Below are 18237 nucleotides of genomic sequence, written 5' to 3'. Positions count from 1 at the left end.
ATCAAAATCAGAATGGTAGCCTTGTTCTCCTGCTTTGTCAGGGACAAAAGACTGCCACAAGCCAGTTGGACAGGAGGACAATAATCACATTTAGCCATAATGAAATGGCACTTGTTCCCTCTGGGGACCAGATAGGAAATCGTTGTGTACAGTAGCTTAATATGTCAGGTGTGACTCAGGAAAATTGGAGGCAATTATGTGCATAACTGCATTCAGATGGGTGGACCGGAGTGTGGAAGAGTAAGGCTTCATTTTTTTGTTTGTTTGTGTGTACATGTGTGCGTATCAGGTGTGATTGATGTTCTTTTCCGTGTTACGCTGAAAAGAGCCTTTGGGATTTGGAAATAGAGTGCCGTGGGGAGGGGGACGGTGAGGAGTTCTGTTGTCTCGGTTACACTGTATGGAGAGGGGGGAGATCACGGAGGGGGAGGTGATGAGGCTATTTTGTTAAAGGACGCCCTGTGTGGCAGGTCCTGATTATACAAGAGAGGCCATCGCTCTCTGATCAGCAGACAGCCAGCAAGGTGGTTCCAATCATGCTTTACTAAGAGCTGTTCCAGCACTGATGAGGCCCGAGGAATCTTCAGTGCATGGCGTAAAAAAAAAATACAAATACAAATTATGGACAGCATGAAATACAAAACACAACTCTGCTAGTTACATCAAACTGGCATGTTTCCTAAAATATTCTTACCAAACAGAGGACTCATGCTTCATCTATCCTTCAAAAACATATTTGCTTAGAGACAACATTTGTAACCTACTTTTATTAAGAGAGTAATTAGGGTCTATTTTGAAAGTAGGCTTATTTAGGCTCATTACATTTGTGCCATTAAAGAGTGTTAACTGTAGATGAATGGAAGGGGAATTCTGGCTAGACAGGTTTGTTCAATGAGTGACAGAGAGACAGAGTGACTGAGGGATTAGTAGAGCAAATGGAATTACAGGCCTCCCAAACATGTGATAAAGATTTCATTATCTAGCTCTCACACACACCGACTCACTGTAGGGCAGACCTGCCTTCAGATGTGTGGTAATGGAGAAATAATACTAAACGGTGCCATAAAAACACCCCAATCAGAGGAATAGACTGGCAAAGCCTTTTGTACTACAGCGAGTGGGGTGTAAATATGAAAAAAATCAAATCAAATCACAACAGGATTCTTCATTTCAAATTTTAAGCAGTCAGAAATGTTAGTTCAGTTCAGTTTGGAAAGTTTCAGTTCAGTATGACACAGAAACATAAAAGCAATTAAAAGTCTGAAACACAGGTGCTGGTCATATATTTAGAATATCATCAAAAAGTTGATTTATTTCGTATCACCAGTAGACAGGAAAAAGTAGAAAATAATTAAAACAAATGAAAGAAGAAAAAAAAGGTAGGAAAGGGATAAGAAAAAGAATATAAAATGCAGTAAAAAAGAAAAGGTTTGAAAACGATAGAAAAATAAGGAAAAGCAAAAAGAATAGTTTAAACAAATCTGAAGGGAAGGGAAGGGAAGCTGGGTACATCCTTAATGGAATCAAATCTGATTAGATAATTAGCATAGTATTTGCATAATGGCACTGCAATTCATTACCTTGCATGTGAGTTCATCATCATAGCGTGAGCTACAGTGTTTCTACTCCCCTCGGTCCTGTAACAAAGCTCATACTCTCCATTGCAGTCTGAAAAGGTCAACTCATTTACTGCCTCCTGTACCAACTAATATCTATCAAAGTCTCGCACACTTGCAGGATGCCTTACGAAATCTCTGGGTGGTCTGAACCAGAGCCACAGTAACCAATCTAACCACTTTGTGAATTAAACAATATTTGCAGACTTGTACTGTACTTTTTTTTTTTTTTTGTGCAAATTATATAATATGATAAATAGGAACAAGCTTTTATTAAATGATAAAAATAAATATTACAATCACATTAATCACTTAATTTTAGAAGAAAAAAAAACAAAAAAAAATTTTTTTAAAGGAATCTCCACAAAATATTTCTTCCATGTATTATTTTCAACAGTAAACCTCAGTTTGTGTGGCAAAAAAAACAAAAGGATGTAATTTGCATTTGATTTAAAATAAATATTTAATTCCTTTATACAATAAAATAAAATAAAATTGAAGGACCCTATTGTTCAAAATGTTGAAATTGAGACTTCTGGGTTTATTTTTTTTACAGTGTGTAAAAAAAAAAGGTTCCATTGGGTACTGGTACCAAATTTCAGGTACCCAACCCTACTGATAGCTCAATGAGCCATAAACGAGAACTCTTTATATCTTATGTCTATGGCTATGAAAAAAGCAACCTCTGATCAAACGGACCTATTTTGAAGACCCTAGTAATATCATATCGGTCTCCTCTGAAGTTACACAAGGTCTCAACAATATCAGAAACTTAATATGAACTCATGAAATACTTCATTCGATATTCTATGCTATGCAATACACAATATTTTTACTTCAGCTTACTTCACCAAACATAAAAGTATTCGATTGGGACTCTTATTGGCAGTATGAAGTTGCATCACAGATAAACTAACAGATGAAAGGAAAGAGAACAGAATCAAAAGCAATGAGAAACAGAAAGTCCCCATAGACCCTTCTCCATCTTTGTCTTCTGACTTTCTGTTGTTTGTTGACATATGCCTGTGCCAGAGAGGAGAACAGGGTGCTGACTGATATGATTGATTTCAGACTAGGTGCCGAGGAATGGCGTCCAAAAGCAGACATGAGTGACAAGCCCTGGGATACCCAAAAACAGCTGCTGCCTCTCACTTCCTCCCTTTATAGTATTGCAGAAACAACACTGTCAAATATAACAAATTACTACAATTAGAAAACTTCCTAAGGTATAACTGCAAGAGGTTTCTGAAGAAAGGTTTAAAAATTTGAGAAACATTTAGAGATTTATGTGCTGTACAAATTCAAGCTGTAATGACAGGTAAGGGAAGAGATGTGGCAATGGAAAAAAAAATGCAGATAAAGAAAAATTTTGTAGTATTGTTCAGCACCACAGAGATGCAAATAGGCTCCTAAATGGAAGCCCTTGTTGTCTTCACTTGGGCGTACAGCCAGGCTGATTTGTAATAATGTCCCTCCATCTAGCAGAAGGATTTAATGCAGGGTGGTAGCGGGAGAGACAAACAGTGTTGGAGACAGGGATACAATACAAGTGCTTTTGATGCAACGCAGGCAAATACGTGCTAATGCATCTGACTGCCTATACTGTATTGTCGGTCTGCCAGGTTCTCGCTGACTGGGCTCTGACTTAGCACTTAAATTGGGTTGAGGGAAGAAACTAGTTTGGCACGTGAAATTGCAGCATATGCCAGGATTCATTTTAGTTCATATCAGCATTCATGCAACAGAAAGCCACACCCTTTATACTATACTATGCACTTCTTATGTCCAATGACTTTGCTTGTTTTCACACCTGGTTTGATTGATCAATTCTGTATTCCTTCTAAGCGAACCCACAAGTCTCAATTCACATTCATTTATTTAAAAGAGACTTTTACCCCAAGCGACTTACAAATGAGGAATATTACAAAAAAAATTGTCCTAGAGCCAACAAAACACACAGGACAGGGCTTGACATTAAGCTTTGACATGTGCTTGTCCTTCGGACATGTAAATCAGTCATTTACGTGTCTGAGTAAAAAAGTTACTTGTCCGGGGGAAAAAAAAGGTAAAAAAAAAAAACAAACTGAAGCAATAGTCTTATCAGTGCTCTATCGGGTATTACTTTAATCATCATATTTGTGATATTTGCCTTAAATTGATTGCTGTTACACTTTTTTACTTATATTTTCCTAACCTGATTAAATTTACGTGTCACCATTTACGTCAAATTCTTACATTTGATCAATACATTAAGTTAGAATGATAATACACTATATGGTTGTTAGTATTCAAATGAAATCAGTATTTAAAAAAAATCTGAAGCTAAGTACTGGGGGGGGGATGACTCTCCAACAAAAGATAAACATTAGGCAATTACGCTGAAAACCTGGGAACTTAAAAAATACAGTAACTGTATACTGTGTGTGATTGTGCTTTGGTTGATGCACTGAGGTCCTGCAAAGAATCAAACCAATTACAGGCCTTGTCTATTGAAGAATGAAGTTATTTGGCCACTCGGAGACATGCTGAAATATTGGATCGGGTGAGACGGCAGGATGACATGTGGCACAACAGCGTTCCACAGGGATGTTCAGCCCAGCAGCAAGTCAATGCTAAATCGGGCCCATCTACAAGCCCCACTAGAGAAGCCAGCTATGAAATGACATGACACACATGTACTGACAAACTGAAATATCACAGTCCTTTCTTTCTTTCTTTCTTTCTTAAAAAAAAAAACAACATGAAGAGGAAGTCATTGTGGCACCTGACTGAATACAACCACAACATCTCTCAAAGCTCCACATGCAAGATCCAACCTACAACTGCAAAAAAACACTGCATGGCAAATAAAGCATCATTCATGGTCTTAAACTAGACAAACCCTCATGAAAATGAGTGAGTCATACTGTGCCGTTTAAGCATTTTAGCAGCTGAGACAAATATCTACTGGGTAAAAGACCACCGGGGAGGCAGACATCACAGTTCAGACCATTTAGGCTGCAATCAAAATACCTTTGTGTATTTGTCTTCAATTAACTCTCATTTAATTATACTTTTGATCCAATCACACATAGCAAGCAGCTATTAGCAAAAATTGACTTAAAAAAAAGAATGCAAACATAAGAGAGAAGAACTTGAAGAAAAAGTTTCTGTACCTTTGCCCTTGGCTTGAGAAAGGTGATGAAAGGCAACAGAGAGATAAATAGTATCCACAGAAGGTAAGCATGGAGAGATATGAAGAAACGATCAGAGCACAGTTCACATCTATGCATTCAAGGTTCAGAGTTACAGTTTAGCCCAGTCAGAGCCCAGCAATACAGTCAATTCAGGCATGCAATATATAATCAGTATCAACAGAGTGAATACAATTGAAGGGGTGCGGCATACCTTGATCTGCCATCATGTGTGCAAATCCTTTGAGAAACAGAGAGTGACAAAAATAAGGTATGTCTCAGAGCATTCAATGACATCATGTATTTGTAGAAGAAAAGGTTTATGAACATCTTAATTTAAGTTTTTAAAAGTTGACAGAAAGTGGTAATTAAGTTACTACTTTAGCATTTCTATGGAAATTATTGGTTAGTTTATTTTATTTTTTTATCTAACGTGACAGCTTAACACATTGTTAGTTGTAGAGAGCAGTAGCGTAGCCAGAAAAGAGACTCTGGGGGTGCATATGAAAATCTGGGTGTGCCACATTTATTGTCAGATTATTGTGCAAAATTATGGGATAGTATTTTTGTCGCACTGCTTCCATCCAACCATACTCCTAGTGGTAATTTGCAGGTCGTGTCAAAATGTAGTTAATTGTTTAATGTAATAATTTTCATCCAAATACGATAATTTTTAACTTCTGGTACGACACTTGGACATTTCCAATCTGGCAACACTGTCTGTTGATGTTCGGCCCTGGGAGGGAGAAACATCCTCATCAGGTGTAACTTTAGGCTTTGTGTCCGGCTGTCCATCAAGTCAAGGTTCTTTTCCAAAAAAAATTAAGAAAGGAGCTCTTCGACATATCGCTAGCTAGCAATGTGCAATCAAAAATTATCTGTTTATATCATAGACTGCTGGGGTCACAGTCAGCTGCTGTTTGCTGATTGGTTAGCAGTCCGAATGTCGGCTGATACATTTTAACAAAAATAATTTAAAATGTAAATTACATTTTAAAAAATTTAGTATTATTGCACCATATATTGGATTCTTATTTCTGTGCCACTGAGAGTATGATTTATAATGTTCAGTGGCATCACAGAACTGCCAGATTCAAACAGCTTTCGCGTTTCATATACGCGTATATATTTCGTATATATATATATATATATATACATGTGTGTGACCAAATCATGTGTTCTTGCAACCATCTCAGAAAGTTAGTCGCAAAAGAGCGATCAGTGGGAAGAATGAGTCTGGAGCCCTGCTAATGTAGTTATTAAAGTTAAATGCATATTACAGATCTTATTGTGAATGGTTCTTTCTTTTTTATATATCTATCACTACTTCTGATTCATTGCCTGTAAAGACAGCTCAATACAGTCTTAAGGATATTATCAACTCACCTGGGATGCTGTTGGCCTCTGATGGTATTGCAGCAAAGATGACACAATGAGAAAAAAAGGAGAGATACATTGCAGCCATTAGACCCCACTCATAATACCTTTGCATGAAAACTATCATGCAAACTCTGACACACCTGTCAGCATGCACAGAGCAGACATCTGCCCTGTGCATGTACACAGAAAAACCTTAAAATGCCCCTTGCATCCACTCCCTCTTCTCCTTGAAGAATGAGGAGGGGAGGATCACATCTGTGGTGTATGAATCACCATGACACAACAACATCTAAGAAGTTTAGTTCATCTTCAAAGACTTACATACACTCCCAGAGCCCACATCCACGCCTGGATCATAAATCCAAACAGGCAACAGAACCTGCTCCCTTCAGAGAGGGTTGTGGATTTATGGGGGTTGATGTTTGTCTAAAGCACTGTTCCATACTCGGGCCCTGGTAGCATTTACTCTCACTGTAGACACATATTCTCTCTCGATCTCTCTCTTTGTGTCACAGGCTGCCTTTGGCACTGAAGCACTGGGCTGAGTCATTTCATTAATGCACTCTGGTCATCACCCAAACCAAAGGGCATCCAACACTGATAAACGGGCATTGCAATGCTCTGTGTGACAAATACTGCTCTACTATTTTTCTAATCTGTTTTGGCTAGGGATGGTTTATGATCATCTGAACATGAACAACTACTCGATTTTTGAGGTCAGCAATTCTTGAGCTTAGATATTTTTAGAAGTGGTATTTTTGTGTTCAAAACTTAAGCTGTTAAACATGACAAACATATCTTAAAATACAGCCATTATGAAGCATTTAGGCTTTAAAAAAGTAATTTATTTGACAACAACAACAAAAAAACACTCTAAAGAATTGAAGATTTTATTATAGATTTAGTACCAGACACCGACAGGGCGAATGAACCTGTTGCCAGTGCACATAAACTGCATCTAATACAGGAAATTAAGGGAAGCCTGATGGGGTCTGCCTCCATGAAATGCTTTTAGTGCAGAGCAATTATAGCTACATTAGACATTAATTTAGTCCTGTATGCGTTGATATCTTTACTGGCTGAAAATGCAATATGTTGTCTCTCGTGGTCACTCATTTTCGGGACATGTTCCAATGTGTAAGTGTGTGTCTGTCTGCCGTGCTTGTTAAAGGCTGGTACAGGACATTAAGTCCTCTGATGAGATGCATTAACCTGGTGGGGAAAGTATTAGGATGTGATTGGAGAGTGGGGAATGCGGAGTTACACTCGGGATGTGAGAGCCAAGGTGACTTGATTGATGTGTTCAGCTCTTGAGTTGACCTGTACTGAAGTTCTGGCTGGAATATGAATGTCAGTCTTCTACGGTGACCTAGTTTCTCAGAAACAGTGGTGAATCAGAAAAGAATGTTTACTTGTGGAACATCAAAATATATTTTCCTTGATTTCTCAACTGCAACAAGGGAAGAGTGTTTGACTAATTGAATCTACAACAAAAACAAATTGCAATGATCCCTGCAATAAGGAGTCAAGTAAATTGAATCTGTTTCTAGACACATTAGAAATTTTCTAAAATCTTTGAAATTATAAACCATAATACTAAATGGCATTTTCTGAACAATTTTGTTCAAAAAGTCAAAATATTAAATTCAATTACTTAGATCGGGTCTCTTATATGCAAAAATTCCAAGCGTTAACATAACTAGAAAATGTTTAGTGTCTTATCCTTAAAAACAACTCTAAGTTCTACATATCCTCTTAATTTGAATTTGCTTTGTTTACTTTTAAAAACAAGAGCAGATTTGTAAAGAGTGGCTGGCTCAAACATAAAAATCAGCATACCAATTCAGAGACCATGCACATGGGAAGACAGACTGAATGTTTGTTTGGCTGCCAAATGTTTATTATTCTAATCTGCCAAAAGATTACGTGCTTTCGCAAATGATGTAGCGCCATTGCTATCACGACTTTCACAGAGTGAGGAACATACGCCACGGTAGCGCAAAACAGTTCTGAGGCCATTTTAGCCATCTGGCCATTGAGAGGAGTGTCAGATTGTTGTTGCTGCTGCTATGGCAATTGGATTCAGTCAAACGTACATAAGGCTAATGCTTAACACTTCAGACCAGCTTGCCATATGGCTCCGACCCAATATTTATTACCCACGTACAGATGTTCCAAAAGCCTGAAGACACAAGATTAAGATGGAATTAAGATTGCTCAGTGGATTTTTGTAATGTTATCAAATACTGATGTCACCCACTGTGTCATTTCCCAATACTGGTTTCGATTTGGATTTCTAAGAGATGCCAATGGAGAAAGTTCAGCTGTAGTTTTACAGTGCCTTTAAATTCAGGCTGCCCCTGTGCACCAGTATAAATGGCCTCCAAAAAGGTTTTTATTTATTATTTTATGATTGGTTGAACTGATTCCCAGCATTCAAAGCCATCAAAGCTGCTTTTACGTCTGGCTTTAGCCGCTATCAGTGGAATGCAGGACTCAGTGAGCCAAACTAGATGGAGAGGAACAACGGCTGTAGATCAAGCCCAAAACTCTGTTCACTTTACAACCAATAAATCTAACCCTAGTGCCCAGTCTTCTAAACATCCCTCTTTCTCTCATTTTCACTTTCTTGCACTCTGAAACAGGCTGTACGTGCATACACATTCACTTCTGTTTAAAATACATGAGTACACAGATAGCATCCTGGCTTTAACATTTTAAATCACATTCAGTAATTGTGTAATGAATCACAGCAGAGGTTGTGTCTACAATGAGAGTATAAACTCATAGGACTCCGAGCACTGATCAATCACAGAGCTTAAACACTCCAGTCAAAAGGGAGAAAAACTCAGGCATTATCAAGACAGGATATATACTGTACACATTACTTTCTGTAATTGTTTTCTTGTAAATTAATGTTATTCTTACAATAAAGCATTTAAGAGGATATACTGAAAGCAAAAAATATTTAAAAAAAGCAGAGAAGCATAAAAAAAGAAAGAAAATAAATGGTTGTTGTACCTTTCATTCATCAGGATCATCTACCAGGATCTAAAACATGTTTCATGGGAAAGAACTCAAAGTTGTGATTTTCTTCTATATGTGTAACAAAATGATTATAGTTATGATTATACTTACTAAATAAATGTGAGCAAACCATGAAATCTGTATATAAATGAGCACATTCAATAACCAAGGTCAGAAAATTTTATTTCTAGAGAAACCAGTAATGTTGCCATAAAGAATTGCAATTGACATGTTTGAAATGGCCAATTATATCCCCTGTCTATGATTCATTCTCTGTTGAAGAGGTCCAACAACAAAACCCAGAGCTGTGAAATGGCCTCCTCAAATCCCCAGAGAAACTAAAATGGCCACTTCAGAAAAACAACCAAGGGATCTGAAAAGGCACCTGAAAAGGCATCCTAACTCCCCACCTCCTCAGCCTGGTACGATTAACACACACACACACACAAACGCTTGCCAGAGACAAACAGCTTTTATGCTTTACAGAGGAAAAATGCAGGCTTTGCTAGTAGTGTATTCACTTTCAATTGACCGTAAGAAGCGATGGGGGAATAGAGGAGGATTTTATGAAGCTGATTGAGAAATTTCCAGCACAAAACACCTGCCAATGCACAAAACTTAGCTTCTGTAGACAAGCTAAGAGACGCCATTAACCTGGACCTTAGAGTCAAACTTCAGTGGCAAGAAGGATTTTGGGAAACATTATTCACATTTCAGCAGTTAAGACTGACCATTTCAAATAGAATTAGATAAATTAGGCAATAAATGTTTGGGATAAAAATTGACATTGCATATACATTACAAAATCAGTACTGCATTTGCTCTTTAACAAAATGTAACTTATAAACAGTTTTACCTTCATTGCAGAATCGGCCCACATATTCCGTCTTAGAACAATCACAAAGTTGTTCCCCATCCACAACGGAGCACGTTCCTCCGTTCTCGCATAGGTTCTCCATGCAGATCTCCTCTATGTCCATACGAACCCTCTGACTGCTTAGTAGGATAGGTTCCTTGTTATTGTACTTCATTTCCCTGATAATTCCCTTAAATGCCGGAAGATCCTTCACCGTTGGGAGAGTGAGCACAGAAATACGAATATCTTGAGGGACTCCGCCCAGGAAGAGGTCACTATCGATCTTCATGTACTGCCTCTGTGGCCGCACCTCACCCGATTTGCTCACTCCATCCAGAACCATCACAGTTCTCAGGTTGTACCTGCTCAGGGTGGCAGAATGCCAGCTGCTATCATTGACTTGCTTGTCCGATACAACTGTGGTCTCTGCGCAATCAATGCTGAACTGCAACTGGAGCTTCCCTTCGACCACCATGAGTTGCAGAAAGTCGCAGAAGCCACCATCGTCAAAGTACAGAATTAAGGCAGTGGACACGTCTGTTTTGAACTGGAAGCTGAGGTCACTTCTGGCACTGGCGTCCCAGCGGAGATAGCGTGCCCATTGGCCTTGCAACCCTGTAAACTCCAGGCCCAAGCAGGGCGCAAGCATAGTACTGATCAGCAGCTGCAACTGGACTGGGAATCTGAAGAAATTCATTGTAAAAGTGCTGATGATTAGGGGTTATTATCCTGAACAGAAGGAAATCATTGAATTTGCTTTGGTTCAAAGGTCAGTATATCCAAAGTACATCCCACAGTATATGCCCAGAGATACCAGAGAAGAGGTGAGATCGTCAACGCAGTGACAAACAAAAAATATCCTAAAAGAGGAGAGGGAGTTAGGAGGAGAACAGTCTTAAATAACAGTCATAAGGCCAATGACATTGCACAACAATCCAATCTCTGTCAAGCGACTATAAAAGTACTTCTTCCACGTTGGAATGAATCGACTTGAGAAGACGTGTCTGCTGAGGTGTCGTTTTGTTCTGGTATCTCCTCAGACCTCAATTGTCCAGTCAGGTCCTCCAGGTCGGACTCTTTCTGTATTTAGGGAAACCAGCACAGACTGCATGATGCCTTGTTGGTAATGTTGTCTATAGGGTTACTCTGCCCTGTCTAGCGCACAATAGCTGTCAAAATAGAAGAGCATCAAATTACAAATGAATCCACAGATGTCTCAGTCTATCTAGTATGTGATATTTTTTAGATATATAAAACACAAAGCATATAAATATATAATTTAACAAAACTATTCAGTACACTTTCACAATTACAATCATGAAAAGCTTAATTTGAATAGGTCTCATGCAACTCCTAGAAAAAACCTAATTAAAAGTTTCTATTTTTGAGGCATTTTACCCAAAAGATTCTTGTGTTATCGGTCATCTAGTGTATGAATTACCAGCATTATTCACATGGCAGCTCCAATTATCATTCAGTAGCAGTGAGTCCATGTTTATCTGATGATGTGGAAAATTAAGGTTTTCTGCGGGATGCACAATGCATGAAAATAATAATATGCATGCCGACACATTCCAATGACATATACTCCACATTTCCAACACCACAGTCATCTCAACACTAAGTATAAATACCTATAATATTTTGCTTTAAAAACATTTAATTTAGGTGTGGTCCTTTATTTTGAAACATAAAAAAATGTGATGCATGAATATAATATTAAAACCTAAAATCGTGCAATCTATAATATTTTATTTTTAAAGGAATGCTGGTGCTGCATAACAAGATGCAGTAAAAATGCAATGGAATTCTTTACGTATTAAAATCTTTTTTAATTTGAGAGAGAAGGTTCCCATGCTGAGCTGCCGTTTGGCCTTGAACCAGCATAGATTTTGTGATGGCAAAACACAGCTCCGGCTCCTCTTAACATGTGTCCCCTACGTGCATAAATGAATAGGCTCCAATTACATGGCAAGGTGTAACCTATTAGACATCTAATATTGCCAGTGTCCTTGCCAGAGGCGTAGGCAGCAGGTACAGCAGGACAATAGTGCTACCAGCCCACACGATTCAACCGAGCCGAAACACAATGCATCCCGTCAAAGCTCTGCTTGCTGCAGCTGAAGAAGGGAAGAAAAAAAAAGAGCAAGAGACTGCTTGTAACAGATACTCCACGTTGGCACACGCCCACACCTCGAAATATGCATGTGCTTTCTCTTTTTCTTTTTTTGTCAAGCGAGCGCTTGTGAAGAGGAGGAGAGAGGTGAAAAGGCTAAACTGAGCACATCATAGTCCTCATTGATATGTGATTGACACACCCCACTGGGAATGGTACACGACACAACAAAATAAAACCCCTGCATTTGGATCCCGCTTAAGTTGGCAAGTAGGAGGAGGAGGTGCAATGGAGGAAGGGGGGCATGATAATGACAGCAGGTCCAACCATTCATCAGACACACAAAGCTGGGTTTTACCACAGGTGCCTCAATTACGCTCTGCCATTACACCAGAAGAGCTGCGACAAAATGTCCTCCAGAGCGCCCCGATGATATCATGGAGGCTTTGGGAGGAGGCGCGCGCTATTTCAGCGAGCTCGGCTCCGTACGTGACATGGTTGCCATCAAGTATCCACATGGTGGAGCGGAGGTGTGGGCGAGGTAGAGCTGAGCCAAAATGAATGACATCAGCATCCGGTGCTCTCCTCCTGGGCTGCCAGCCGGCAAATGGGAGGCGTGAGGCTCCTACTTGGCCACATATATAGCCTCCCCCCGTGACCCAGAGTGGGCACGGGTACCACTAGCAACCCCCTTAACAACCCACTGCAGAGGAACAGCAATTATGAGCAGATTAAAGCAGGAGAGGCTCTGCTGAAGCTGTTTAAGGCATCATTTCACCTTGCCAAAACACACAATCCTTGTGGAATGATTCATTATACTGTAATACTCATCATAATCAGAACCATAGGATTAGTAATGATTTATGACCAAATTTCACTGTGGTAAAGGTGTGGAGTGTGTGCATTATATGGGGCTCTGATCAAGATCACGTCACACTGCGGTGTATTAGAAAGGCAGAGCACATTCGATGAGTGTTTTGGAACGGAGCATTACACAATCCCAACAGGAAATATTCTTCAATGCGACAGAGAAAAAAGGCGATCTTAAATCGAATACAAAAAAAAAAAAAAAAAAAAACGCGGAAGAACGATGTGTGTTAAAAAAAAAGTAAGATATGTACCTATGTTGCTTGAAAAAACATTATAATCGGTAAACAAAAAGATATATTTCATATTTTACATAACGTCCATTTAACATAATACAATATATATGCATATATGTGTGTATTTTCCGTTTTAGAATCATCAGTTTTAATTATTCTAATTCGTATATTTCTATGGAAATATACCTCGGTTACATTAAGATCATTTCATGTCTTGGCTTGATACGTAAATGGAGAATATAACCAACACCCATGAGAACAAAAAATACAGGGAAACGAAACTATATAGATGTAAACGTTCGTTTCTTTTAATAATAGCCAACGTTTAATGCTATTTAATACTTTTTAAATAGATGTTCGATATTATCACTGCCAGTTATATTTTATTGAAAAAAATAAAAATAAAAAATATATCGTTAAAATGGATGATTACATTTGAAAGGTTTTTGTCCACCAATTTCGTTTTTAAAACAGCATTTTGCTTCGTTTCAGCCCTTTAAAAGGGTGAACAATACACACACAAAATGTGATCTGATACAATGAAATCTGGCTTTTCATCCAAATAATTAGTGCACAATTCAATCTCTCAAAATAAGACACGTCAGTTTTACAAATAAATGTGCACTTGTACACACACGCCAACAATATTTACATTTTGGTGAGAGAACACTGCATTACTAATGGACACAAAAGAGGTCACAAAACACTACAGGGAGGAATTATACTTCAGCGTCATGGAAAAATTAAACACGCTCGGATAAATATATGATACATTATTTTAATTCAGACATACGGGTTCATTTCCATTTCTGTCAGCTGTGGGGAAAAAATCGTTGATGAAAGCGTGTGTGACAAGGCCGCGCACATGAAATATTATCTACCCCGACAATTTTAGGACGTACGATGCTGCCTTGGTGGATGTGTTGTTAATTTCAGCAAAAATGTAAAACATTAAAATGTAATAAAAAGCACAAGCATGAAAAACCTACCTTTAAAATGAGTGTGTGAGCGCACGAGTGTGTGTTATAGTATATTACCGAAGTCTGTTAAATTCCAGGAGATCTAAATGACCCACTACAAATCGATGAGAACGAATTAAGATATTCTAATAATGCACTGTACTCACTCGAGCACTTCAAAGCGAGACAACAACAACGACAAAGGTTATTGTGCACGTTGTGCAAACGTGCCAAAAAATCAGTTAAAAACATTTCGATTTTTTTATATCAAGACAGATATTTATATCGAATAATTTATAAGGGTACGTACATATTTTTAAATCACTGCAACGTATTCATAGCCAACAATACATTCACATGTATATAAAAAAAATTACTGCTTAAATTTCACTGTACATAAACTAACGGATCATAATAGTAAAATGTATTAGGCACACCACATGTGTGCATCCTAAAAAATATATATTTTCTCTAAATAAATTCATATTAAATGTATAATATTTTTTTATACATGCTCTAAAAAGAAAAAGGAACATGGATATGCGCTCCTGTGTAGGCTGTTTAGGTGCATTCATGAGGATGGACCTGCAGTGGGCATGCGTGTTGTTTATCCTGAGTGACAGTTGATCATGGGCTCCACAGACACCTGAGAACTCTTATTCATTATTCACAGTTTCTGTTACAGATTAAGAATAGCAGGTCTCCTGCGACGAAATTGTTTGTTGCATGTTTATGGGGGAAAGGGCGTGCTTTTTTCTTGATTAACGGTTACTACTAGAACACAGGCCTATATTGTCTAACCAACCTTGGTATAACTTATTAAAGATAAACGAAATATCCTGTGATAGTTCAAGCAGCGGTCAAAAAATAAATAAAATAAATAAAACGGAATACACACTTTTGTGTCTCATCAGATTTTGTCTCGAAAACCGGTGAACTCTTGACAGAAATTCCACTGTTTTCCACACTGTGCCTTGTAGGCTAAGGAAGATGACCGTCTATCCGAGAAGAATAAATACTATTAACGTTAAACGTATTTTTTAAGTTAGACAACGCGTCTTTTAGTTTATTGTGGGCCTGAAAGATGATGTAGTTTAGTATTTCCATCGCGCTTCTCCGCAAAACAACGCGAATGCCATTTATTTCGATTGAGTGCAACACGCCTCGTTTAAAGAAATAAAAGTAAAATTCAAAAACAACCGTGATATTTAATGTAAAAACAAGCAAACAAGGTTTAAATACTCGAAGTAAGCGATGAACTTTGAGGATTCATTCATTCCGTACCAAAAAAAAGAAACAGACTAACCTGTTTTCGTAAAAATATCCCAAAGCGAAATAATCCACATTACATTCCCAACAGGCTCTATATGTTTGGTCCACGCCGCTAAATAACGTTTTTTCGCGGTCCTGTCAGGATGTTTTACCCGCGTGCTCTTTCCCCGTTCTGTGCTCTCTTGCAGTTACACAGAGCCGCGCGCTAGAGACTACAGATTTTCACACACGCGCCGCTCGACCCCGCCTTCCTCTTTGCGAGGCTCTCGCCATTTAAAGGTGTACGTTAGTGAAATCTGAGAGAAAATTTAGCTAAAAACAAACGAGTTTATTTTTGAAGTGATAGAAACATTTCTTTGTGGAAAAGGTTCTCGAAATGTCTACGAGATGGTTGTGTCTCCTTATATTTGTAGACCTGTGCTGACTTGACGTCCCCTCAGAAACACGCCGTTTCTTCAAGATTATATATCCTCTCTTACCAGGAAATTAGATAAAAATGAAAAGTATAGTTGTCAATTCGCAAGGATACCTGCAGGATACCATTTTATGTGAGTTAATGTGTTTATGGTAATTTTTGGTCAGTTTTCAGTAAAAAAAAAAAAAGAAAAATCGCTAAATGTCTTTAGTAGTAGAAATAGGCTTTGTGGCATTGTCAAGAGTATCTAAGAAACAATAAAATCTTAGTTTTTATTTATTCGTTTTTATTTATTTAGCTATTTCATAGTTTTTCATTTAAAAAAAAAAATACTCTCATTTCACAAAGTGTTAGATATCTGGACACTTTTTCGAAAAACCTCACCAGAATAACTTTTTGCTCTTTGACCATTCAGCATTTTAGCTTTAAATAGTTTTGTACATCTATTAATATAAAATGACCAAAAATTAATATTCTCACAATTATTCCTTCAAATAAATATAATATCCTCTATGATAGTGTGCAACTAAATCTAAAAAATAATACTTAATTTTTCTTCTCAATAATAATGCTTTGGCACCAAGTAAAACATTTTCCTCAAGGGGGATCCATTGTAACATGGTCAATAGGTTAAATAAAAAATTAAAAGTTTATTTTTATTTTATTTATTTATTTATTTACTTCATGTTTTACTTGTGGGCGCACTTACAAGAAAGGCTTGAGAGAATCTGCTGTCCATGGTGCTGAACTTCAACACAAACACTGTTGTGCAACAGCTACATGTTTAGTGGCAATGCATATGGACTTCCAAAAGAGTATAAAGCTATTTTCCAGATACGTTGCAACTTTGGACGTAAGTGAAATCTGCATGCTCAAAAACTAACATTGTGATCAATAGGTGTTGGCCATGTCAATGATTTGCAGCACAAATGATCCATCATAGATCCTAGAATATCGAGCGTGTCTCCAAGTTGAATAGATCGAACCTCTCTGGCCTGCAGAGTTCTGCTCATCTGAAGTTGTATGATATGTGTTCGAGGCAGAGAAGCTAGATCAGAGGTAAGCATGTTGCAGTGTTGGAATTCTTCTAGTAGTGCTTTATCGCATGCAGTGCCTGTGAGATAACTATGTTTTGGTCTCATTCTCACATTAAGAATGAAATTTAGGCTTCCACTCTTTTGTGCATTTGTCTATTCCAGTATTCACCAAAGACTAATAGGCCTTGATGAATCTAAAGGCCACAGTGACAGACTGGCTCTCTTTATCACCTTCAGGACTTTTCAGACACTACACAAGCTTTCCAATCCACCCTTTAAGAAACAATCTCTTCACCTGAAAACTTGACATCTTTCTCATTCACTCACATCCCACTAATTACTAGTGCACCAGGTTAGGTGGCATATCACAATTGTTGTTTTCATGCAAACTCCATGTCATTTTATCTATTGCACTATAAAAGATACTAACACTCTGTTGTACAGATCATGCAAACTCCATGTCGTTTTATCTACTGCACTATAAAAGATACTAACACTCTGTTGTACAGATATACAGTAGTCAACATTTTAAGTGAATCAAAGAAGTTAATCAAAGTTGTCCTAAGACAAGAATGCTATTTGGTTTTAGGTTTCAGGACAACTTTGATGAAAGGTTTAATCCATTTCAAATTTTGACTATTGTACATGAAGATATTGATAGATGTAAAGATATACATCATATTGTTAATTAAAGGGTTAGTTCACCCAAATTTAAATTCGTCTATGTTCTACTCACCCTTGAAGAATCCAAGGAGTATGTGACTTTCTTCTTTCAGAATAATTATATTAAAGAATAATAAAGTTAATAAAAAATTGTCCATGCTCTTCCAAGCCTTTCAATGGGGGGCAGTGGGTGTTTGTTGTCAATAGTTCAGAAGATTTGAAATAAAGTGCACGCATCAGTAATAAAACGTCCCTCACTCTCTGGCTCTGGGGTGAATAAAGGTCCCTGTAGCGAATCCATGCATTTTTGTAAGATAAATATTCAGATTTCAAAAGCAATAAACACTTTTTTTTTCCAACATCTGCTAAGTGTTGGAGACTTGCAGGCGGAAGATATGCATCTCTAACGCCTCTGGGAAATGTAGGCGTTTCCTTACTTTAGCAAAGGAAAACCAGTCTCCTCTTGGCTCATTTCAAAATCCTCCGAACTGCTTCGAGGATGAGTAGAAGATGGACAAATTTTCATTCTCGGGTGAACTAACCCTTTAAGTGGAATTGGACTAAACATTGTAAAATGTGTAAAACTATCATAAACATGTATTGTAAATAATGTGCATTCC

General features: G+C 37.9%; 1 protein-coding gene across 20 annotated transcripts in view; it reads right to left on the bottom strand.

The window, feature by feature from the left end:
• LOC128031708 (neurexin-3a) overlaps nucleotides 1-15709 on the bottom strand; it is a 262219-nt gene extending 246510 nt beyond the window's left edge. For 13 of the 20 annotated variants that reach the window (XM_052620051.1, XM_052620059.1, XM_052620061.1 and 10 more), the window contains exons 1-5: nucleotides 15537-15708; nucleotides 10053-11221; nucleotides 6176-6193; nucleotides 5004-5030; nucleotides 4772-4783 (exon numbers count right to left, since the gene is read on the bottom strand). In XM_052620051.1, coding sequence (XP_052476011.1) covers nucleotides 4772-4783; nucleotides 5004-5030; nucleotides 6176-6193; nucleotides 10053-10749 — 754 coding nt within the window. In that variant the 5' untranslated portion in view covers nucleotides 10750-11221; nucleotides 15537-15708. Of the gene's footprint in view, nucleotides 1-4771; nucleotides 4784-5003; nucleotides 5031-6175; nucleotides 6194-10052; nucleotides 11222-15536 lie in introns of all 20 variants that reach the window. The other 7 variants (XM_052620053.1, XM_052620069.1, XM_052620070.1 and 4 more) reach the window with 2 other exon arrangements.
• Between the last annotated feature and the right edge of the window lie 2528 nt (nucleotides 15710-18237).

Source organism: Carassius gibelio, chromosome A17, assembly GCF_023724105.1.
Source record: "Carassius gibelio isolate Cgi1373 ecotype wild population from Czech Republic chromosome A17, carGib1.2-hapl.c, whole genome shotgun sequence".
Lineage (NCBI taxonomy): Eukaryota > Metazoa > Chordata > Actinopteri > Cypriniformes > Cyprinidae > Carassius > Carassius gibelio.
This window is presented reverse-complemented; position numbering and strand designations above follow the sequence as displayed.